Source organism: Sorex araneus, chromosome 6 (assembly GCF_027595985.1).
Source record: "Sorex araneus isolate mSorAra2 chromosome 6, mSorAra2.pri, whole genome shotgun sequence".
Taxonomy (NCBI): domain Eukaryota; kingdom Metazoa; phylum Chordata; class Mammalia; order Eulipotyphla; family Soricidae; genus Sorex; species Sorex araneus.
In genome coordinates this window covers 108,884,211-108,909,376 of record NC_073307.1, presented here as the reverse complement: position 1 = coordinate 108,909,376, position 25,166 = coordinate 108,884,211, and the positions used below count along the sequence as shown (strand labels likewise).

Sequence of the window (25,166 nt, the reverse complement as noted above, 5' to 3'; positions counted from 1 at the left end):
GATTCTCTAATAAAAAATTTTTGAAAATTAAATTAAACTAAAAAAAAAGGATCGAGCCATTTTAGTTGAAGAGAATATAATGTCCCCTAAATTCACAAACGTGTGAGGAACACAGTGGGGTGCACTGGAGTGAGAAAAAACAAAACAGAAAAACTGAGGCGACATTAACCAAGGAAAGCAACTGCATGACTTGATTGGCCCCGGAAGACACATGAATTTGATTTCAAAACTGACAAATCAGAAAGTAATAAGTAATTTTAGCAATAGAGACATCTTTTGAAGTTTTACTTCGTTAAAAGCCAATTGCCCCAATGAACTGCTATATTTCCTTTGCTCATAAAGGTATACCCTAGAAACTGTTTGAAATGCAATACGTTTTAAAAAAAAATTATTGAATCACTGTGAGATAGTTACAAGCTTTCACGTTTGGGTTACAATCACACAATGATCGAACACCTATCCCTCCACCAGTGCACATTGCCCACACCAATATCCCAGTATACCTCCCCTTTCCCATCCTCCCTCTGCCTCCATGGCTAACAATGCAATACATTTTTTAGCTTTTTCAGTTCGGAAAGAAGTAGCAAACTAACTGGGGAATAACAGACTAAATTTTAAAAAGAAAAAGAAATCTGCAAGAACTGTCCTGAAAAGTGGAAATAAGCAGAACCTTGAGATCTGGAGATCATGTGACTTCTCAGTTTACGATGAATCATGAAATAGAAATTGGGTATGGTCTGACATGTGTTCAAGACCATCCGCTTCTACATGTGAGTTCATGCATTCGACTGCTTCATAGTCACCTGGGGTACCTATAAAAACTCTAAGTCCCAGATTCCACCTGGTCCCAAGAATCAGCCTTTTGAGGGCTGCATGGAGTATCTCAGATTACATGGATGCATAATAAGTTTTAGGAGTCATTAGCTGTGGGGAAGTTCTCAAAATGTTTTGAGAGCTGAAGGGCATGACTCCAAATTCTATGTTGGAACACTGCAGCAATGGGAGTGGGGGACTGTGTCCCCAAACAGATTGCCATCATCAAACAGAATGACATCGCCAATACCATCAACCCCAAGAGAGGGCAGAGACAACCAAGCCGCTGTTGGGAATTGCCCTGCAGCTGTGAAACTGGGCATCCACAGAGAGGCAGAATCCAGATGTGTGGGAAAGACAATAATGGTCCCAAGGGCAATGAAATGGCCTCTTTCTTGTCTGGGGATATGGGGATGGAGGGACTGCAGAGAGAGACAAAGTGGACCGATACCCCGCTATGTCTATGCTCAGCAACTGTGCTCAGGAGTGACTGCTGAGAACATCTGGGGGAATTATATGCAGGGCTAGGGATGAGACCAGGACTGGCCACCTGCACGGCAAGACCTGATTTCTTATATTACCTTTCTCTGTCCTGAGAATGGGCTCTTAGTTTCAACCAAAAGGAGAAGATAGGAAGGGAGGATTCACTGCTAGGGAAAGTCAGACAAGGTCAGGACACGATCCAGGGAAATTAGATCCTGTTCTGCTTCTGCTGTCTCCAAAAATAATAGCCCTCGTTATGGGAGAACGAAAAACCCAAGCCAAGAGCTACATATACAGGTTTTCCTCCATCTGAAAGTAGAACATCACTACTTGGTATGTTAGGATAGGGTATTTGAGGTAATATTATTAGCATTGATTTATATGGAAAAATGTGGGCCCTTTCAGACTCCACCCCCCAAAACCTACCACATTATACCAAGTAGAAGCATTCTATTTTCAGAGGGCCTGTAACTAGCAATCCTGGTGCTCTGAATGTGCACAGGTTGGCAGCAGAACAGGATGGGAGAAGCTTAGACACTGCTGCGGCCCTTAGCCACTGGCTTAGACCTTTCTTGTGACTTACTCCAAACCTGTTTTGTCATTTCTAAAAAGAACGATTCATGTCTTAGCTTTAGTAACCACAGGACGAAAACCTGGATGATACCTGGAACCTGGAGTGACAGAAAAGGGCCATCCCAAGACCAAGATGGTTATAGGTCAGAGACCCCCATCCAGGATACCTTGCTGCAGTGTATTTCAAGTTTCAATGTAAAGGACTCATTGAGAACCAAGTGCTGATTCTTAGGACTCTGCACGGGACCTATAGAGGGTGTCATCTGTGAGAGGATGATGTTTAACTCCAAGAGAACCTGACAGACTTAACTCCTGGGCCATCAGGAGCAGAGGAGAATAACTTATTCCCTGGGATCTAGAGGGACAGCCTGGATCAGCAGATGAACAGTCTAGAGAAACCCGAAAAAGGAATTGAATTGAACTAGAAAAGATGATTGGGGGGGGGGGGAATGATAGCATAGCGGGAAGGGTATTTGCCTTGCATGTGGCCAACCTGGGTTCAATTCCCAGCATATGGTCCCCCGAGTAGAAGTAATTCCTGAGTGCATGAGCCAGGAGTAACCCTTGTGCATCACTGGGTGTGACTCAAATAGCAAAAAAAAAAAAAAAAGAAGAGATGACAGGGATTGTATCAGAATTTGTGAGCACTCAGTCACTCAGTCATAGAAGGTGAGGGATGGAGGACAATATTACATTGCAGAGTGTCACAGAGCATTCCAAGGGTATGTGTATGTCTGTGTGTCTGTGTAAAGGGGGAGCCACGTTGAGCCAACTGATATTGCACAAACTGTGATCATTGTCAAAGCCATCTTTGAAAACAATAACTCCTTAATCTGGAATATTTTTTTCATTAGAAGCAGGCTCACATCACCTCCTATTTCTTAGTAATCAAACCAGTGTCTTGAAGCTTAAGTCCAAGACCTGAGCCTACTGCTAAAGGATCAGGTGGTCATGTACAGATGTGCGTAAGCACTGTATGTTCAGAGCACCTGGATAGCGGGAAAAAGACTTCAGCTCTTGCAAAAGGTAAGAGCTGATTATACCATTGAAGCATTCATGGCTACTATATGCATCTGAAGATAAGGCCTAAGAGCCGTGTAGAGGGACAAAAAGACTCTTCCTTTTTAAGTATTTGTAATATCCTATTCTTATCATATATTGATATAAAAATATAAAATGACCCTTTTGAGAATGTGGTATTAGAACGTTGTATATATGAAAGCCTATCATCAATAGTATTATAATCACAGTGCCTAATATAATGAAATTTTGTTAAAAAAAATAAAACAATGAGGGGGCTGGAGTGATAGCATAGCGGGTAAGGTATTTGCCTTGCACGTGGCTGACCCGGGTTCGATTCCCAGCATCCCATATGATCCCCTGAGCACCGCCAGGAGTAATTCCTGAGTGCATGAGCCAGGAGTAACTCCTATGCATCGCCGGGTGTGACTCAAAAATCAAAAAAGATAATTTCAGGCAAAAGTTGACATGTTATGAGGTCTCATTGTCTCATATGGTGAGACAGAGGACAGATAAGGAACGGTGCCACTGATCTCACTAGTCCTCTCTGATCATCATATTAAAAATCTTAGCTGGCTTATCTCATGCTCAGTACTCATCTGCCATTCACCGTAGTCTCAATATTTGTGTGCTTGGAGGGAGACTCAGTCCTCTTTCCTAAGAGAAACATAGATCTAATGTGATTTTTAATAATATAACTGTGTAAAAGTGGGTCAGGTGTACTCCTTTGTATTTAACCATGACAGCCTCATGGACAGGGTGAGAGCTGTCATACTTCCATGTGCTGAGAGCATAACAACCCCATTCCCAGTGTCTAGCTCTACAGTGTCCTATTAAGATGAAATTTTGAGCCTACAAAAATAGAAGTCATACCAACAATCCATGTTCCACAGGTAACGGGATGAAAGAAAGTTAGTGCAGATACAAAGGGAAGGGAGAATTTTGTCTTTTTTCTCACCCTGTCATCCCTTATGGTTTACAAATTTTAAAGTTACAAAAGCTTAGTTAGTATGCTGGATGAAAAAAAACATTCCAGCGAGCAAAGCTACTGAATATGGGTGATTGGGACATGCAATCACTATACCTTAGATTTCACGGCTGGGGAGAGCTGGTTCCCATCAATGACACACTATAGAGAGGCAAGAAGAGGCTCAATTAAATAAAGAAAAAGAGCCCTATAATAATCATAAACAATACCGGACCAGTTGGATGCTTAAGTCTGCCAGCTCCATCTTGTCCCTCGTTATCTTTATGACAGGTAACCACCATCCATAGAGCAAACACAGGTCACTGTTCCACCCATGAACACAGATCTACATGTCCTAGACTGACCCGGAGTGATGACAGGCATATGACCAGGGAAGCAATCAATGAACGGATCCAGGGCTTCTGCCAACACCCCAGGGTGGCTTGTGTCCTACTGGAGATGAAGGGGTCAGATGTATCAGGACTCAGTAAGGGTGGCCCATGGGACAGGATGCCTGATCTCCAGTGACCTCACTGAAGAGCCTCCACTATGGAACTCACCACATGGTCAGGAGCTAACTACCAGATAAGTGCTCCTCCTGCCATTTGAGACAGGCTCCTCTAAAGTATCCCTGAATTTGTGGCTGGTGTCATCTCATTTATCCATGGGATTTCCTCATTCAAATCCTTGGCAGTGCACCCAGATTCCCTGGGGAAATGGAACCCAAAGATCTTCTTGGGTTCTGACTCTTGACATTGGCTATATTACATCTTGCTTCTTTACCATTTCCCAAGTAAAGAAGTGCCTGTGTCCACCTCAGCATCCCCTCTCAGCAACTCCAGGGGGCAATTCATATATCTCATGACACACCTAACAGGCATTACATGTACCTGTAGTTCCTGTCTCCCCATTTACTTTGTAAAAATTGCTATAAAATGTAGATCAAGGGCTTGAGAGACAGAACAGCAGGTAAAGTGCTTGCTTGCCTTGCACACAGTCAACCTGAATTCAATCCCCAGCACCGCATATAGTCCCCTGAGTACCACTGACTTTGACCCCCAAACCAAAATAAATATAGAAATAAAAATAAAACAAACAAACAAAAATGGTTTAAAAGGGATGAGCAAGATAGTACATTGGGTAGGGCACTTGCCTTGAATTGGTTCAATCCCTGAGCACTGCCAGGAGTGATTCCTGAGTGCAGTCAGAAATAAACTCGAGAACTACTAGGTGTAACCCCAAATCCAAAAAAAAAATTAAGTAAACTAAAATGTGGATCAGAACCTCGCCTGTATCCCAGCACGGTACTAAGGACCAAAGAAGTAACTGTCCTCTCAACGGATAGACTGATCCACTGATCCTCTCAATGGATAAACTGGAGCTTACCTTATCCACAGATTCTCCTCTCAAGTCTTCTAGACTGCAGGAGAGTTTTTTCTGCGTCCTGAAAAAAAAAACAAAAAAACAAAAGAAAATGAAGAAAGAAATGGTTATTAGAGAAGGAGGTAAATGGTATCATTCAGGTAGAGGACCTCTACATATTTAAGCAATTTCAGAGGTTCTATCAGTAATTTAGCTTGGATTCATGGTTAAGGTCAGGAAATTCACCATCTCATCAAAAGCATTACATGAAAGTTATGACTGGCTTGATAATGTACTTGCAAAAGTGTAAAACTATTATTTCAATCCTGATCAAACATCTTTGGTAACCCTTGAAAAGCTAGGACACATTCAATTCTGTGGCATCAATGGGAGCTGATTGTTGTATGTTGAAAAAGGTCAAAGCCTGCAGTCAAAAGACAGGCATGAATTACCCAGTGGGGAGGGAGATGTACCATTGTAAGAAGAACAAACTGGCCAGCCATAGCCCCCAAACATCCTCACCAGCTAGGATCCTCCACCCTCTGCTCTCTGCTCTGGCTCAAACGCCCCAACCAGGCTGCTCTGGGGTTGTTTTCTTGTTCATGCAGAAAAGGCAGCAAGTGGATAAAAAGGAGATAGCATCATCAACAGTGACAGGGGTTTCCTTGTGATATGTTGCCTTGGCCGTGACATTTCTCAGTTCATATGAATACATTGGCATCATGTACACCTGATGCAAGTCTGGTCAGGGTGAGTTACTAAGTAAAACTACTACTGAGTGAAGTCATAAACTTTTTTTGGAGGCCAGTCTGTGGACCATACCTTGAGTCTCAAACATGTGAGACACAGGCTTTATCGCTGAACAACATCCCAGCACTATACATGGCCTTTCTTGCTCTATAAAACTGAAAACCCAATCATTGTCCTTTTGGATATTGTCATTTTTCTCTGGGGCTTGAAGTTCAGGGGAATAAAAGCTCTCTGGAATATAAGGCTCTGGATCCGAGGAGCTTCTGGGGAAATATCTATTATGCTTAAGGTCCTTTCCAGCCATTTTGCTGACAAGACAATCTGCCCTTGTCTGTGAAATCTTCATGACATGGGTCCCATTCTGAACTGTCATCTAGATGGTTGCCAGAGCGAAGCAGAAATAAATTCATTCTAAAGGGAACTGAATAGGTGCTGGCAATAGCCAACTGACCCCACAGGACAACCCACTACAAACCCAACAGTATATACAGAACGTGGCCCCCAGAGCAATGGGCCAACTTCCCTGGAAGGAGAAATTCCTCCAGGGAGACCTGGATCCCAGAGGCCACACGCTTCCTGAGAGCAGGAAGGATGTTCAGAGAAGCTGAGGGAAATGACACACACCATGGACGCACTAAACCCTGAGGAGTCACTGAAGGCACAGAAAAGGCACCACCAACTGCCCCTCAGAGGCTCCAGCCATGCCTAGGTTTCTTCTCAGTGACAATAACTCAGGCCATTGTCTGAGGGAGGGGAGCCTCTCCACTGCCCATGTGGTTTGGGCCTCAGAGTGACCACTTCCAGGACCTAGAGTGCTATACCGTGACGGTGGAAGGACAGTTGTGTCTGGGACATGGAGACGGTGCTCACCAGGCACAAGCAATAACCACGACCTTAGGAGCCCCAAGACGGGCCTGAGACCACAGTGGCCCTAGAGACATGTTTGGGCTTCCTACCTGGTTTCCAGTGATTTCTGTGGAAGCGGAGGTGGCCCTACGGTGGGAGAGCTACACCGTGGCGGCATCTGCACCGGAAAAGAAAGTACCACCATGAACAACATGGACGACAGGGAGACCAAGCCCGACCCACCCCTCTTCTTTGGACCTTTTCTCTTGGGAGTCACACTTTCACGCTCCACCTCCTGCAGCCATGGACGCTATGTCCACTCTGCTCTGGGAAGTCACAGAGGTCTAACTAAAGAACGGCCTTAGCCAAGGTGTCCCTCCATCAGGAGCCAAATTTTGCAGTCCTGACAAGCCAGTCTTGAGACCTGAAGGCCTGGGGACCCCCCTTTCCTGAGCCTGGTTCTTGAACTTTTCTTTCCATTCATGAGGCACCCACACCCTTCATAAACATTTCTTGTCAATCCAAAAAAACAGTATAAAGGCTGAGGCACTTGCTTGTAGGCACCCACACAGGTTCAATCCCCTGGCACCACATATGGTCCCCAGAGCACTGCCAGGAGTAGCCCCTAAGCACTATGAGGGTCCCAAAAATCAAATGGGAAAACAAAAGTCATTTCTGGTGGACAGAGATTAAATTACTGTCCATTTGTGCTGCTCGCAAGGAGCATCTGGGACTGATAAAGTCACTCAACACCCAAGCTACTGGGCACGGGGAAAGCACAGCCCACATCCAGGAAGCAGAAGTTAATCTGGATAAAAGATCATCGATGTGACGTGTTCTTGTACTTAATGGGAGTAGAGGAGAGGGGAGGCTCCCTCTTGAAGGAAGGAAGACTAGGGAAGTTTCAAGAAAGAACAATTGAGCGGAATCTTGAGAAATGTGCCTGGAGCATGGCTAGAAGGCAAAAAAGGAAAGAGCATCGCGAATGGAGAGAACATTGGCTAATAGTGATGAGGAAGGACTCTGAAGGTTTCGGAAGTTCACTGCAGCAAAGACCACGTCTTCTCTCACAAGCTCAGTATCTCTGCGATCAACCATAGAAAAAACTCAGTGCAATTTAATGGTTGAGGCAGATCACTAAGAAATGTTTTCAGTTTCAGTTAGATAAATCTTTTGCTACTTTTGGGATGAGGTTGGGAAGAAAGGGCCACACCACGCTGTGCTCAGGCTTACTCCTGGCTCTGTGTTCAAGGATCATTCCTGGCAGGGCTCTGGAGTATACATGTGGTATCAGGGATTGAACTGTGTGCAAGGCAGCTGTCTTACCCCCTGTATTATCTCTCTGGCCATTAGGTGAGTCTTTTAAGACTGGGGCTGAAGTCTCTTCTCTCCCTGAAATCCAGATCAACACAGTTGCTGATATCTATATATCTATATATTTATATCTATATAGCTTATCCCAGGTGAGTTATAAGACCAGATTTTAAACAAGTCAAAGAAAACAGAAAGAAAACAGGGGTGCTTGTTAGGAGGGATATCTGTGAAATAGAAATGTATCACTTCAAATCATGCATTTATCCCTCTAAACAAGCAAGACGGATGGCTCAACAAATATTTAGTGACTTCAACAGGTATCAAGAAGGATTGCAGACACCAGCAAACAGTGGTAAATAAAACAAACAGAACCTCAAGCGTCACCTTACATTCCAGAAGGCCAAAAGTAAACAAGGAGCCTGATTTCAGAATCCTCAATCCTTGAAAGGTCAGAATCCATTGTGCTGTCCCTTAGTCCCTGGGTCCTGGCTATCCTCAGTGCTCCCAACGGCCCCCAGGCCCCCCACGCAGATCTAATTTCTCTTCTGTCCTGATTTATACCTGATGGACCCCTGACTAGATCCTCCCCCAAGCTCAGCAGAATCTGAAAGGGCACATCAAGGATGAAAAGGGCACCTCTGGTTTAAATGGCTCTTCCGGGCCTTTGGTTGCAGAGTTCCACTTTCTGAAACTTCCCTCCAGTTCTTCCTCGTTGATTGAGAGAGTTCTTTCAGAAGGCCCTGGAAGCATTGATGGAGAAAGATGATCACTATCATCTAACATGTTCAGAAGAAACCTGTGAAAGGTATCGTCACAACAGCTTCTAGTGAGGATGGTTTTCCCTGCACTAAGACTAAGAAGCACAGAATGGGGGTTAAGATTGTGATTTAGAAGATCCTTGGGGCATTTGAGCAATAGCCGCCATGAAGGTCATCTCACAGATTAAGCTCACGTGTGGCACAGTGCTGTCACCCCCACTCCTATTCTCCAACCTCCCCATTCCTTGGAGACAGGTAATTTAGACCTAGAAAGTGACCCGACTCAGGATCCCAAAGGATTAGAGAGAACAGGGGTGGTAGCAAATGTGCTGGTGACCAGTCAGCCAGAAACAAAGCTGGGGTCAGCTTCTTCCCAAGAAGAAGCAAAAGCTCAGCCAGATCAGAGGCTCTGGATCACCCTCCAAGCAGTTCCCTCCTGTGAAACAGCTGCTGGTGATGGGACCCCAACCAGGCTGGCAATCTGACAAATGCCCATTGAACCTCAAAGAACTGCTGCTACGTGGTCATTCACTTGGGGCAGCAAACACAAAACACAGCAATTCTCCTGCCTATGGCTTCCTGGGGGAACCAGGTACTCAAGGATTCAGGTCCTCCTTAAGTGCCGTGGGAGATAGCTAGGGGTCTGTAGATTTTGTAGGAGGTGGTGGAGCTCTCAGACCCCAAAGAGAACTGCACTAAATTTTGAGGCAGGTTTAATGCCACTCACTGCCTCACAGATCACTCCTGAGAAGCAGCCTAGGAAATCTCTCATGAGTGAGGACTTCCAATCGGGGGCTCAAGTTCTGAGCCCTAAACATGAGTTCTGTTTAGGTGGAGATCTGGATAGTCCTTGGCAGTTCTGAGCTGACTGCCACTGGATACCAAGTCACAAGTCAGGAAGTGTCCATTTCTCATACCCAGGACTGCCTAACAAACTCTATTCTCCAGGAGATGGTTTTCTTCATATGACAAGACAATATTTGGGAAGAACTGCCCCTTAGTTTTTGCCTGGTAGATGAATTATCAGTGGGCAGAAAAGCATCTCTCTTGTTCTCACCTTGAGTTGCCATGACGATCTCTTTTACCCTTCGGAACTGGTTTAAAAGCCCCGTCAGTTCCTCTATCCGTCGGTCCTGCCGTGGTTCAAGAGCAAACTTGCATGTAAACAACAACATTCATGTCTCAGGTGATTTCATTGGGGGTGCCCAAGCTATGTTCTGGGCACAATCAACAGACATATTCTAGGCAGCTGACAGAACATTCCCAGGGGAAGTGAGGACAAAACCTTTCCACAGGAGCCTAGGTTTTTGGTAATCATCCTCCCAGACAGCTGCAGGCTCTCTTGTCCCTACCCGATGCCATGAGTCCAAGTCCTAGCCATGAAATATATCTACTGACATCACCCTCAAGAGCCTTAAGTCCTTCTCTAGGTGCTTCAACATTCCCAGAAACAGAAAAGTAATTTTCTTCTTACTCTTCTGAGGTTGCCAATGGAATCTATTCATGATCCAGCATTACCCATTTGAGTTGCACACAAAACATCATCCCAGGGGCCGGAGAGATAGTATGGAAGGTAAGACACTTGCCTTGTACATAGCTGACCTGGTTTTGGTTTCTGGCATCCCATATGGTCTCCCTTCCAAGAGGGATCCCTGAGCACAGAGCCAGAAGTAAGCCCTGAGCAATACCAGATGTGGCCCAAACCCACTACCCCGCCAACCCCATCACCACCCATGCAAAAAAAAATAAGTCATGCTAAGTATCTTGACCTGTTTCTTAGGATTCTCAGATTCCTTCAGCAACCAAGAAAAGTTCCTTGCTTGAGGGTGTGGGGATTTGTGGGGGCATTATTTCTTTGAAGGAAAAGACTTAGGAACTAGAAAACCCACACAGATTCTGGAGTTAAGAAATTTTAATGCGACCCCAGTCTGCTGTCTACTGTTATGACCTTGGGGAAAACTACTTAAAGAACTACTGTTACTTTTACTTGGGCAAAAGAACTTTGGGTCTCCATTTCTTCCTCTATAGAGTGCCGGGCATGACCATCTGGGCTGATGTTTGTGGCAAGTAGGTGCACCCTCATGTTGAGAGGTGGCTGTTTCTTGACTTTGCAGGAATTCAATGTCAGGCAGGCCAGAAGGCAGCACAAACAAAAGAGCATCCCGCTGGAGTCACAGCGAAGGAGCTCTCACAGGGCAGTTACAGTGGAGAGTGGGAGAAGGTTTTCCAATTCTGCTGCTGCCTAAATAGCAGCTACCACCTGGCAGTAACCACTAATGCTTTTTCCCCCTGTGGGCATGAACAGGCATGGATCTCGTTTGCCTTTGGGAGACTGCACTTAGGTACAACTCCCAGGCAGCAAAGCTAAAAACGGGTGCCTGCGGCCAGGTGTGCAGAAGGCAGAAGCCATCCTCCTGACACACTCGAGACAACAACCTGGGTGGGACCCTATTAAACAACAGCAGGGACCAAACAGAATGAGGGATGTCAGCCAGGAAAGGACAGGGCTACCCAATGCCCATCTTACCTTGTCTTCGTTGGCAACAAGCAAGGTTTCCATCCTCATTTTCAGACGTTGAATTTCTTGATCTGAAAGATTCAGGTGTAGAATTAGTAACATAAATGCAGGCAGCTGCCTCCACATGTTAAGATACTGAGATTTTTCCATGTGAATAAGTTGCATTCAGACATACTGACATCTTTAGAGACCATGATGGTGTCAAACACAGAATCAGCTTCCTTATATATTTACAGGACTGTGGAATGAATGAAAAGATACTCATTGAACACATTTATTTTTGTCTTCTCTTTATAGACATTTACAAGAAGAAAATCAAAATGCCATTTTCTTAATGGGGACACAAAGAAGCCCTAATCTTTGCAAAGTTACATCTCATTAGAATAAAAATGTTTCCTCCTTTATAACTTGAGTGGGCATGTTATAAAGGCCTGCTAACTAGTTCTGGAGAAGATACAACCCCATGGATTATAGTAGAGGAGAATGAAAGTGTAAATCCAAAGGGCCAGAGATGTGTCTCAAGGGGCTAGTACAAATGTCTGGCATGTGAAGCTGCAGAGTTCAATCCCTGGCACTACATGACCACCTTAAGAAATGCTGGGGTTCTTTCTATTAAAAACAAAACAAAACAAAACAAAAAACCAAGTCTAGAGCATTGGAGAGGTAGCAGAGGGGTTCAGGCCTGGCCTAACCAGCAGCCAACCTAGGTTCAATCACATGTGGTCCCCCAAACACTGCCAAGAGTGACCCCTAAACACAGAGCCAGACATAAGACCTAAACACAACTGACTGACCCAAAGCCCCCAAAATACAAACCACTGTTGAATCTTTCTCCACTGAGAAAGAATGGAGACTGGGAAAGAATGCTTATGTAAAAGAACTGAGCACTTGGGTTATTGAAAATGCTATATAATCAGAAGCGATGAAAACATGTTTAGATGTGTCTACAAAGATATCAAAACAAAACCTGTGATTAAAGAAACAAATTTGGGGTCAGAGAGATAGTGCAGTTAATAAGGCACTTGCCCTGCACATGGCCCAGCCACCCTGGCACTCCATTATAGTCCCCTGACACACCAGGAGTGATTCTTGAGTACAAAGCCAGGAATAAGTCATGAGCACAGCGAGGAGCAGCCCAAAGACCAAAAGGAAAAAGTAGAAAAAGAAGAAAAAGAAAAAAGATGATTTGATTCCACATACACTTGCAGAATTTCACTCCGGCTGAATGCTGTGTCTGTGGTAGACACTCATGGTCTCTCACGGTGAACCCTGTGGGGGTTCCCTTGACTTCTTCCCAAACTGGAATGGAGACTCAGGTCAATGTCTAAAGGAACTAGATGTCATTCTACCAAATATTCGGGGAATTGGCACATAATGACATTTTCCAAATAAGGATCTATATCCATTCCTATGCTGGCTCCTGAAAGGGTATAGGAATAATAATGCATATAGATGGGAATCCCTAAGGAACAAAAGTACAAGTAATTAGTCTCCTTTTAGAATGCTTCCCACATCAAAAATAGCGAAAGCAGACTTAGAAAATCTGTATAAATAGCTATAGAGTTTCTTCTCAGAGGAAAATGAAGAGCACTTGCTCATGGAACAGAGGGGGACCTTGCGCCTGGCTTAGAAATCAGAACATAGGGCCAGATCGATGGAACAGTGGGTTGGGTGTTTGCGTTGCAAGCAGTCAACCTGGGTTCAATTCCTGGCATCTGATATGGTCCCCCTAGCACATTAGGAATGATTCCTGAGAACAGAGCCAGGAGTAAGCCCTGAACAGCATCAGGGATGGTTCCAAAACAAAACAAACCATAAAAAAAAAGTCAGGACACAGAAGTTTTCTGTCCAGGTTTAGTATCATAGATAATGTGTGGTATCACTGGGGGATGTGGTTTCCATCTTAGTCTTGGTAGGCAGAAGACACACACAATGGCTTGGAAGGACACTGAGAAAAATGCAAGTGGGATGGACATATTGGTCAGTAATTCCTTTCTCCAATCTAAGCATATATTTCATGGCTGGGTAACTGCCACCTCAGCAGGAATCAGTGAAGGCTGTGCTGAGACCATAGTCACCCTCTGCAGTGAGGCCTTGGATCCCAGAGTCATAATTCTACGATCTCTTCCAGCCTTGCACTTCACCTGGTGACAGGTGAAGCTGGAAGCATGTGATACATCACACATCAGAGGAAAAGAGCCAGAAATATTAAACATGTTATAAGAAATACATTTTATTTACGTACTCTTTGGAAAGGGAGGTGCAGATCAAGGCTATTCCTGTTCTCTGCTCTGGGACCCATATGTCCTGCCAGGTATCAAACTTGAGTTGACTATGTTCAAGGTGAGTGCCTTAACCCCTGTACTGTTTTTATAGCCCCATTAGCTTCTGTTTTTACTCAGCAGGACTTGAACCTCTCATCGACCATTCTGTAGTCTTTCACTTATTCAATAAACATTTCTTACGTAGAAAGTTGATATATAAATTCCATGACATAATTCATAGTAATTAATAAATATTTCAATTAATATTTCACATGCTAAACACTTTGCAAGGCTTCATGGATATGGTCTGAAACAGGGAAGACCACCGTGCTGCTAGTCCGGGGTCAAAACCACTGTCTATACAATGAGACTATCCCAAACACATCACTGAGAAGTTGTAATAAGGGCTATGAAAGAAGCCAAAAGAATGCCAAGTTAGAGACAGTGAGGAAAAATTATTATTCGATTTTCATAACTTCAGGGCCTTGTATAATACAAGACAGGAATCATTACATGATTAAGTGAATTGCTAAAGCCTCATCTGTGTGTGGTGAGGACACAAAAACAAGACCTTTCTAAAAAATGAGTGAGTAAAATTTCACAGGTGGTCACATAAGTTTCAGTTCTCAGAGAGCTCCTGAGAAGCATCTTCTGAACAGGGGAGTGGTTCGCAGCAATGATTCCACAACAGACTTGTGCTTCACATACTTCATGCCCACACGTGCATGCACCCATTCATCTGGGCATGTTTGCATACATACAAGTGCATACTGGCACGCCTGCCTTCAGAGGTGTAACAACACATACACTCATGCCCATGCAAAAGAAAACATAGTGCCCAAGGGGCAACTGCCTCTGTCACACTCAAGTTAGTTACCTTTCTCTGCCTGGTCACTGTGGAGGGCTGATGTCCGGGAGAGCTGGCACTGCAGACGCTCAATTTCTGCATCCTTCAAGGCCACCTGCTCTTGCAGCTGGGCTACCTCGGCCTGGAAGAGCAACAAAGGATCCTAACCACATCAGAAGGACTGCTGGACCATGATGGCATGCTTTAAATCAGAGCCCAAATCAACAGGCCCTAGGATAAGGCAGGATGTTGGGATCTTAAGGTGAGCAGTTAGTAGTGCTTGTATCCTCCCCACCAGGTGGCGCTTTGCTGAGAAGACTCACTTTGGGTCCTTTAGGCCCTGCACACAACGCAGGCTCTCTCTCTTTTTTTTTTTCTTCTTCTTCTCTTTTGGGTTTCTGTTGGGGGTTTTGTGTTTCTTTGTTTGGGTTTTATTTTTGGTTTTGGTGGTGCCAGGAGTTTAATGCAGGACCTCACACATTCAAAGCACGTGCTCGACAGCTGAGGAGCATTCCTGGCCCCTTCTTCTTCCTACCTGATCATGCTTTTCCCCTCCCCTCCCCTTTGAGACCCAAACATTAGAGAGACCCCCTTAGGGCTAGAATTTTGTCCAGTAAAGGTCTGCTCTTGGTCCAGATATTATAATCCTAGATGTGATCTTCCATCTCTCAAGTTTTAAACACACTGCATGTACACTTGTACACAGCATGTACAAGTCTAACAATCTTGCATCTCTCCACCCTATGCCGGGAAAAGTGGGCAATATAAGCCGAGATTTCCTTCCCCCAACTACTCCCCCTACCCTTTGGGTACCGCTTCTGCCCATCTGCCAGACACATGCACACACTCTCACATCTGCACATGTATACATACAAGCATTCAGTGTTTTATTTTTTCCCTCTCCCACCCGCATTCAGTGTTTTAAACATACATCTGCCTGCAAGTCAAGCGTGCTAGTTAAGAAAAGCTACACAAATGCACACACATATTCACCTACATGTGCAAATGGTAACTACACAGGTGATCCCCAGATCTCTACGAAATCAAGACCAAGTGTACCGTTCAGTTTGTAGATTGGTGTCCAAAATTGGTATTAATCACCAGTCTCTCGCTGTGGTACCTGGTGGAGACCAGCCAAAGAACAGGGGGGCAACATCACGGCCATCACTGAGGTCTGGGCTGTCTTGGACTACTAGTTTGATGTGATGTATGCCTGGCGGGCCTTTGTTGACTGGTGTGTGGGTGAGGGCACAGAAGAGGGACAGTGTTCTGAAACCCATGGCTGTGCACAAGAACTATGCAGAGGCTGGAGTAGACAGTGCCGATGAAGAGGGTGAGGATGAAACGTATTAACCTGCCTAAGAGCAGTCTTAGACACCATTGTCTTGGGATTGTCTTGTTTCTGTTGTCCATTGTGGCCTAACCTGTTGATTAAGTGGGTTTTAAACTTAAAAAAAGAAAGAAAAGACAAAAAAAGGGATTGACTGAAGTTGCCAGATACACATGCCTGATGTGTGAGACCCTGAGTTCAATTCCTAGCATCATATGATCCCCTGAGCATTACCAGGAATCAGTGCTATGACAAAAATATTAAAATAAGTTTAAGGAAAGGAAGAATGTTGAGCGTTGGCTCCAAACCAGTGAAAAAAGTGCACAGCAAAGATTGCTAACTACTCTGGCTCGCCTCTTGCTCCTCCATCTCCCTCTTTCCCCACCTAGTAACCACCAGATCCCACCTGCACTCAATGTATGACATTAGGGGTAGGCTAGCGCTTCCCACAGAGGCTCAGTGTACCGTTCAACACGTACAAGTAACCGAGAGTATGGCTGTTGCTGGTGGCTCCTCACCAACACCTCAAGTTTAGTTCAGGCTACACTGAGCACATCGTAGCATCTGTTCCTCTGCTGGATGTTTCCTTCCATCAAACCTTACTCAACCCTACAGGAAGCCATCAAAGAAATACCCTTGCAGGTGACAGGGAAGAAAACGGGGATAGTGGAAGATCTAATACCCCAATCAAAGAGGTAGTCGGTGACCAGGCTAGTGTGCATACCCAGGCCTAGCCCCCACACCGACTCACCCACCAAAGCCTGCTTGCTTCTGCATTGGTGGGGGTTGAAGACAAGGCAGCCAGGAATGGGGGTTTTCTTACTCTCAGCTCCCTAAGGAGCACTGTGTGTCTGGTCTAGTTCCCCCTGACCCAGAGCACAGAGAAGGGTCGACTCAGTGATGACAGTGATGCCTGAGAACCCTGGGACTGGACTCATATCCCTGACAAGGACCAGACAGCTCCCGAAGATATCCCTTTAACCTGTGCCAGCTCCACACCATTTCTCCCTTTCTTTGCCGATAGGAAGAGCAGGTCTGTTAGGCATTTGGAGACCCAGTGCTGGTGCCCCACAGGGGACATCAATGGTATGAGATTTGGTATCACTTGGCATGATGAGGTCTTTCTCTCTGAGACCTGTCTCTGGATAAGGCCAATTATTCACCCATTCATTATTTACATTCACTTATTATGGGGGAGGGGATCTCAGGCCACTCCCTGCAGTTCTCAAGGGCTACTGCCAGCTTTGGGCTTTGGGAGCTTCTCCCTGCTCCGTGCTCAGGAGACCACGTAATGCTGAAGAGGATCGAACTCGGGCCTCCAGTATGCAAAGCATGCACTCAGACCATTGAGACCATTGGGTCTTTTCAGCCCCAGAGACACGTATTTGAAAACCCGACAGATCACAAAGCTAGACCCAATATCCTATGCGCCAATACCCACAGAATAAGCCAGGTTGCCTTGGTTGCACCAGTGCTAGTGCAGTCACCCTCTACCTGAGCATGGGGACAAACTTAGCCACGGCCACCACAATTCCACAGCTCTCCAGGCAAGATTAGGTAGCAAGAAATCAGGGCGCAGATATTTACCTTGGCACTGGGCAGACACAGATGTTCTGGCTCCCTACAGACCCTCAAAATCAGGGTTCCCAGGATGGTAGAAAAAAAAAAAAGCTGGAGTTCTGGAATGATCTGAACTCCAACATGACCCCTCTGAGACTCAGCTTCCTCACCAGCAAAACGAGGATAATAAAGCAGTGGTCCTTACCGGGCCCTTCGGTGGGTCAGATGAGAAAACATGTACAAAGGGCTTGGTCTGCCTAGCAGAGAGGAGGCACCCCAACTCTCAGGGTTATTACAGAACCGTCTGTACTGCCGAATTCTACAAGCCAAGGCAGAGCACACAGGTAATTTGACAAGCAAGGAGTTGTTCATTTTATAAGAGAACTTTATATGGACAACTTCAAAGGTTTCACCAAGACAGGACTCGCTTGAATGAAAACCATAAGGGCAAGGTTTGAGCTATCTGAGAAAAGATGATGACTAGCTGGTGACTGCAAATCCTGGCACCCATCAGTCCACTGCTGAATCAACAACAGCACAGTAAGCACCACAAACGAGGGACGGGCACTGTGACCAGAAGTGTGACCACTGGTAAGCATAGGCGTGAGCACCAATGACCCCCTTGATGAGCATAATCAGAAAGTGCGTGAGCCTCAACATGAAATGAGTACAATCCCCGGCAAGCAAGCATGCACACACCACAACTAACCTACCCCTGTGAAACCCAAGGGACAATCACACATGTATGTGATATCCAGTAAATGCAACCACAGCAACAAAAGGAAGGGAATGAGGAAATGAAAAAAATGAATAGGAAACCAGGTGAATCTGAATCACTGAGGGTTACCTGAGAGAGCTTGAGAAAATTAGCTAACCACTATGTGCCTCCGTTTCCTCATCTGTAAGATGGTTAAGGAAATAATTTTTGTTGTTGCTCTGTTTGTGGGGGCCACATCCAGCTGTGCTCAGGGCTTACTCCTGGCTCTACGCTCAGGGCTCACTCCTGGAGGTACATGGAAGACCATATGGATGCCAGGATCAAACCTGGGTGAGCCACTTGCAAGGCAAGCCCTCTACCTGCTGTATTATTACTCTGGCCCCAATAAGTTTTTAATTTTACATTAGAATACTATAGGGACATTATGTTCATAGTTGCCATGTGTGATACACACACACACACACACACACACACACACACATAGCATTGTGGTATAACGTTGTTTCTACATTATCAACACCAGAAATTGAAAAGATAGTGAGAAACTAAGGGTAAAGAAAAGACCCAATACAGTAATGCATAGAAAAATAATAGTAGCGTTGGTGTGGCAGATGAGTGATTTCTAATCCTTGAATTTTTAATGGCTTAAAATTTTTCTATTTTTAATAACATAAGCCCTTTATTTACACATCATTCAAATTTGTGAGACACTTTCTCCTCTACTATTTTATTCTCATAAAAACTGCAAGAGACACATGGAGAAAACATAATATCCTTAATAAGAAATATGGGATTTTAAATTAGTTCTGTATATTACTGTGAAATTTCCTAATGTATAAGTGATAGCTAATTCAACATCCTTAAGCACAATATTCAAAGTACACCTTTAAATACAGACTCAAAGAATAAGTGTGAGCAAAGCCCATTTTCATTATTAAAGGAAATAAAGGAAGAAATGAAAGGAGGAGAGAACTTAATTCCTGAAAGAATTGGCCCTTGGTGTTCTTTAACTAGCAAGCACTCCCTGTTAAGTAGCATCATTTGATTAAAAACCATTCCATGTTTATGACATTTTTAAAGGACTGTCTTCCTTTCTGCAAAGAAAGCATACCTATTTTTATTGCTTTTTGTTTTTCAGCCTCACCTGAAAATGCTTGAGGACTACTCCACTTTCATGCACTGAGGTTGATCCCAGCCCTATTCAGGGAACCACGCGGTGTCGGCACAGCATTCTCTCAGCCTATTGAGCAATCTCAATCACCCCATATTTTTAAATACCCAAGAGGGGCAACTACATTTAAACTGCTGCAGCCATTTTTGATGTGAGTGTGACTTAGAATCATCATACTCATCATTCATTCACACACCCACTCACTCACTCTCTTACTCAACTCATTCACCCACTCACTCACCCACTCACCCACACACTCACATTCATTCATCCACTCACTCATTCACACTCTCACCCGCACACTACGTACCTTGCTCACATGCTCATAGACTCTCGTATTCCCTCTCTCCCTCCCTTACTCAACCACTCACTCATATACTCATTCACACATTCACTCAGCCTCTTCCTCACTCAGTCTGATGCTGGAAGACACGTGAGCAAGGAGACTCGGTTACTCTATTTTATCAACCTCATTGTTTTCCCTGTAAGAAATGCCCTCCTTGATCAAAGCTGTCTGCCACACTATCTGGGTCCTCTTGCCTAGGCACAGTCAGATCAATCTACATTTCTGGTTTAAACCACTGCAAACTCCGAGACTGAACATAAATCCTCCCCTTGGGCCTCCATTCTCTCTATACAAGTATTAGAGTCTTTACCTTGGTGGCCTTCAACTTCCATTCATACTGATTCCGTTCAGTTTCCAGTTCTTCCACCTTTATTTTGAGATGCCTAAGCTCTTGCAGTAGCTCCTAGAGGCAAAAAAGACAAACGATGCTCCATGGTTAGAGAGCAAAATGGTCTCTGGTTCCACAGTCCTGGCAAAGCTCATGCACAGAGCACCCCCCCTCCCCCACCCTGCCCCAGCCGGAATAACCACATCAAGCTACAACATTGGAGCTACGGAAATATGGTCCAGGTTTCAGGCAAAACTTTCTGGTCACTTGAAAATGAGGCCCAAGTTATGCCTGATGTGAAAATATTTCCTCCTAGTTTCCAGAAACCTCCTCTACTGCCCTTTGAGACAACAACATCCTATCACAGAGGTGCAAAGGACGGAAATAGGCTAAATGTGCAGGCTGTGTGTGTGTGTGTGTGTGTGTGTGTGTGTGTGTGTGTGTGTGTGTGTTTGCACACATGTGGTGGGGGAGATCTAGGAAACCAGAGAAGGACTTGGTGCTCCTGGAAGTTTTCAGATTGGCAGTGACAGATAAGGGCAGGAAGGAAACTCTAAGGAACAAGTCAAGAGGCAATGTAAAGAGCAGGCTAGGTGTTCAAGCTTGAGAGAGAACAGGGCCTGGGGCATTGGGAAAAGGAGGGAGGCATGAGATATCTAAACAGAGAGCAAAGATAGGAGGTGGGAAGGGAGGCAGTCTGTTAGGCTGGAGCAGAGGAAGGGCAGTGTGTGGTGGAAGGACCACGGTGGGGCCCATCCCAAGGCTGACAGATGAGAGTACAAGCAGTACTGGTGCCATCCTTTGTGCCATATGGAACCACAAACATTGCTGAGCAGTGTTTAAACAATTTGCCCGTGGTGGAGCTGGAATTCAGACCATGTCTTCTGATTCCAGGGTCCCCTTGTTACTGAAACTCCCCCCTTTAATGAAGATCCCCCTGAACCCCTGTGTCCCAATGCAGGTTTACCTTAGACTAAGTGCTGCCACCTTCTTTAAGAAAAATGACCATAAATGAGGACATTGTGGACTCCAGACTCAACCAACAAACTAGTTGACATCATGTGTAGCAATCAATTCCCACGACACATCCCTGCAGCCTCTCCCTCCACCCGTGCCTGCTTCTGTCCTTGGTTATCTTTCTCCCTACACATGTGACCTGAACTGAACTGGACCGGACTGAACTGACTGTGTCTTGCAGCAGACCCAAAGTCATTCTCTCAGAACCTTTCAGGACCTGCCTTATGAATTCCAACATCCAGAAGTTTGTGGTTGTGCTGTTCAGGCTATTTTGTCTGTTGTGAGTGGGTCTGGCGGGCCAGGCCTGCTGTGTGATGGCTACCAGGAGTCACATAGACCAGGTGACTCTTGTGACTTCTTAAGTGTATCTCTTCCTACAATGCTATTTGTTGCTCATTGCTGACTAGACACACTGATGGACATTTTGTCTTCGTTTAGAAGTCTCTCTGGGGTAACCCAACTCAACACGAGAAGACCAGCACTCCTGTCTCAGAGTCCATTACTCAATTTTACACAAATATCTTGTCTTGCTTTCTCCACTGCATCTTTGAGGGAAGTTTCTCTCCACAGGGCTCTCCCCTGTTGCCTCAGGTCAGAGGGAGACTTCCCTCCTGCTCCGAGCTGCCTCATGGATGGCGCAACTGAGGCAAGTGCCAGCTTCATCCGCAGCATGGCATATGGTCCCGAGTGTACCACTAGGGGTCACTCCTGAGAACAGACCCAGGAACAGCCTTTGATCACCAGCGGGTGAGCTGCCCCTCACTTAGAAAATAAAAATAAAGTTTAAAGTGTTCTTATGTGCTATTTTTTCTTAGGAAACAAACAAAAAAGTGTGAAATATCATGTAACTCTTAAACCCGGAAGAAGAGCCCATAACTAAAGCATACCTGAGGAGGGGACTCCTGAGGCTTCCTTTGCCCCAGCCCTCAGGGCACCTAACATACCTTCCTCTGGTATCACTCACTGAGGGGTTGGCCCCATCCACTCAGCCCCTGTCCAGCTTGGTTCCCACCCCAAGAGCAGAGAATGAGGCCCGAAGTCCGCCCAGAGGTGGGAACAGCAGGCCCATGTTAAGCCACTGCACTCAGTTCTGTTAGGAGAAAGCCCGGCCCACCCCTGGGAAAGGTCGCCACACGAGCATGCGCTGATATACTTAAGTGTGCTTCCTACAGGTGACCCCTCCCTGTGGGCACAGTCCTGGCTGCTGGGCCGAGGCTCAGCCGCCCCTTCCTCGGGGAGGGCCCTACTGAGGAAGAGGCGCTCTTGAATCTGTCTGTGGATGTCCAGCTGCAGCCTACACATCTGCTCCTGCAGCTCACTGATCACGTTCAGAACCGACTGCGGGAAGGAGAGAAAGGAGAGAAACAGCGTGCAGGATCAGTAGGTGCTTGGGCCCAGAACCCCTGGACACAGCCACCCAGAGAAAGGAGGAGGGCAAAGGTGGGCCCCCTGGGGGCACTGGCAGGCACTTTGTCAAAGGATCCAAAGGATGTGACACTTTTCCAGAGTCCTACCCTGTTTGTGGGCCTGTCTTACAGGCTGAACCATCCCCTGAAGCAACTCTGTGACTTATCGATGCACCACCCTGGCATGTCAACACCTGAGGCACAGAGCCCTGCAACAGCAGACGAGGGTGTGCGTGCCGACACGTCTCCTGATCCATGTGCCCATACTCTGCATGCCCCTCTCTCCAGCCCCACCCTGTACATCAACACTGTGAACAGGCGTGCAGGACACCAGACCCACCCGCACTTAGATATACCAATATCAAAGCCGACTCTTTCACTTCCCACTCCAAACCTGTCTACACTGTAGCTTCTGGAACATTCTGGCCTTTGATATCAATGCTGAGAAGTAACTGAACCTTTGCATTCTAACCTATTTAATTCTGAACCCCCTTCACTGGTAGCTTCACCAGGCTCTATTTTATCTACTCCAGAGGCATTTCAGGACACGCCAAGAGGACCAAGGCCACAGGACCAAGAAGGCTCACATGGGAGTAGGGAGAGAACCACAGAAATAGAAAAATGATCACAAACAAGTCTAAATATTGGGGCCAAGAAAATCCCAGGGCCTTCAGAAAGTCAGGGAGTGACTAATTCTGCCCAGGAAAACAGAAAGGGCAGGGATACAGCTTGTGATGCCAAGTGGGCACATTCTAGAACACTTACCCAGGCCTGGGAGCAAAGGAGACCAAGTCATGGGCCTGGTTAGTCATGGATGTGAGAAACCCAAGATGCTGGGGAGACAATACACTGTCGATGGGGTAGTGATGGGGAGTTAAAGCAACAGAACAGAGCGTAAATAAGGGATTTTTTCATGCAGAGGGCATGAGGTAGGAAGGAGAGGAGACCAATGAAACTGTTCCCAGGACTAGGGAAATATTTTTCCTGCCAAGGACCATTTGGATATTTATAACATCATTCACAGAACATACTATAGGCTGATGTGCCATGAGCAGATGACAAGAAGAAGCACACATGTGTGTCCTGTCATGTATCAGGGCCTGGTACATGATCCCATGATTTTGCAGCCTTTATATGGTCCATAGGTTGAATACTCCCCACACTGGCTTTAGCCTTTCCCAGTCCACCTTGGCATCTAACATTGGCTTCTGGTTTGGAACTCCTTATCCAATGGTACCATTGGAACAACACAGACATGCCAAAAATAAGGCCCACCCCCAAGAATGACAGTGTCATCTAGCAGAAGAGAAGCCTTGGGACTCTTGTCCAGGACAAGACCAGGCCAGGACCATGTGTGGGCCTGTGGGTTCTCATCTGCAGTCCTGGTACAAACAGTGATCCTGATGTAGCCTTTGCTCCATGTAACACTGTTCTGAACCCCTCACTGGTCTGCTCACTTTGACAACACATATACGACCCCTCGCTGGCTCAGCTCTGATGCCTGATGAACATGCAAGAGCCAGTCCTTCCTGAGTGCCCTTAGCTGCCAGCACTTCACTCTGACTGCCCTTGAACTCGGCTGCCCTGGGAAGTGATAACTGGGAAAAGCACTATCCACCTTCAGTTTATTCAACTCTGTCTTCTGAGAAGGGTCAAGGTCTTTGGAGCCTTTCATCATTTAGTAGGTAGCTCCCCAAACCTATGTTTAGGGTAGTGGTGGGGAACAGGACAAAGTCTAGGTACGGGTTCTTTGTGTGCAGAGAGCATGAAGGAGGAAGGAGAGGAGACTGTTCCCAGGACTAGGAAAATCATGAAGACTGAGAAAATGAAACGAATAAGAGGAGGTTGAATCAGCAGCCTCCTCACCCAGGCAGAGGGTTCACTGTATCACTGCCATCCAATTGCTCATATGTTTGCTCAAGTGGGCAGCAGTAACGTCTCCATTGTGAGACTTGTTGTTACTGTTTTTGGCATATCGAATACGCCACAGGGAGCTTGCCAGGCTCTGCCCTGCAGGTGAGATACTCTCGGTAGCTTGCCGGGTTCTCCAAGAGGGGCGGAAGAACTGAACCTGGGTTGGCCGCCTGCAAGGCAAACGTCCTACCCGCTGTGCTATCTCAAGGGTTTAATGAGAATAAAAGGAAAACAGGGGCTGGGAGATAGTACAGCAGTTAGGACACATGTTTGGCATGTGCTTGACCTGGGTTCAATTTCTGGTACCACAAGGTCCCCTAAACATCACTAGGTATAGTCCTGGAGGGTCCCCAGCATCATTGAGGCAGCCCCCAAATCCCTAGAACCACAGAGGTCAATTAGCATTGCATCCTTAGCCACAGGCATTCAACTGCCAGTCTAGTGGGCTGAAAATTGCCTCTAGGCTCCCGGGTGGTGCTTTTTGTCCCCAACTATTGATTTGTACCAAATGTATCGGAGAAACCAAGAGCAAGAGAGAACACCCAAACTGTCTCTCTCCAGAATCTGCACCATCTCTCCTCACCCACTGACACACTTGGCTTTGGCCTGCTCTTCTCTCTCCTGCACACATTCCCAAAACTCCATCATCCCTTGCTTCCCTCTTCCATCGGTTTCATTTACTCTGAAACCTCCCAAGTGAAGAGTCTACACCTGCTGATCTCACCCCATCCACTGCTCCATGGTGGCCTCCTCCCACACAAAGCTACAGGCTCCTTCTTCGAGCTACTCCCTGAAAGAGATTAACTCCTTCCTACCACCAGCAACTTGCACTGTCTGCCTCCTTCTGGCTCTACTATTACT

At 45.9% G+C, this 25,166-nt stretch overlaps 1 protein-coding gene across 4 annotated transcripts in view; it reads right to left on the bottom strand.

Annotated features, from left to right (window-relative positions):
- The window catches only part of PPFIBP2 (PPFIA binding protein 2), a 169,750-nt gene that overhangs the window by 17,201 nt on the left and 127,383 nt on the right, over window positions 1-25,166 (bottom strand). For 2 of the 4 annotated variants that reach the window (XM_055143370.1, XM_055143372.1), the window contains exons 7-14: window positions 19,951-20,043; window positions 14,546-14,657; window positions 11,414-11,475; window positions 9,944-10,019; window positions 8,765-8,868; window positions 6,925-6,992; window positions 5,243-5,300; window positions 3,974-4,018 (exon numbers count right to left, since the gene is read on the bottom strand). In XM_055143370.1, coding sequence (XP_054999345.1) covers window positions 3,974-4,018; window positions 5,243-5,300; window positions 6,925-6,992; window positions 8,765-8,868; window positions 9,944-10,019; window positions 11,414-11,475; window positions 14,546-14,657; window positions 19,951-20,043 — 618 coding nt within the window. Of the gene's footprint in view, window positions 1-3,973; window positions 4,019-5,242; window positions 5,301-6,924; window positions 6,993-8,764; window positions 8,869-9,943; window positions 10,041-11,413; window positions 11,476-14,545; window positions 14,658-19,950; window positions 20,044-25,166 lie in introns of all 4 variants that reach the window. The other 2 variants (XM_055143371.1, XM_055143373.1) reach the window with 1 other exon arrangement.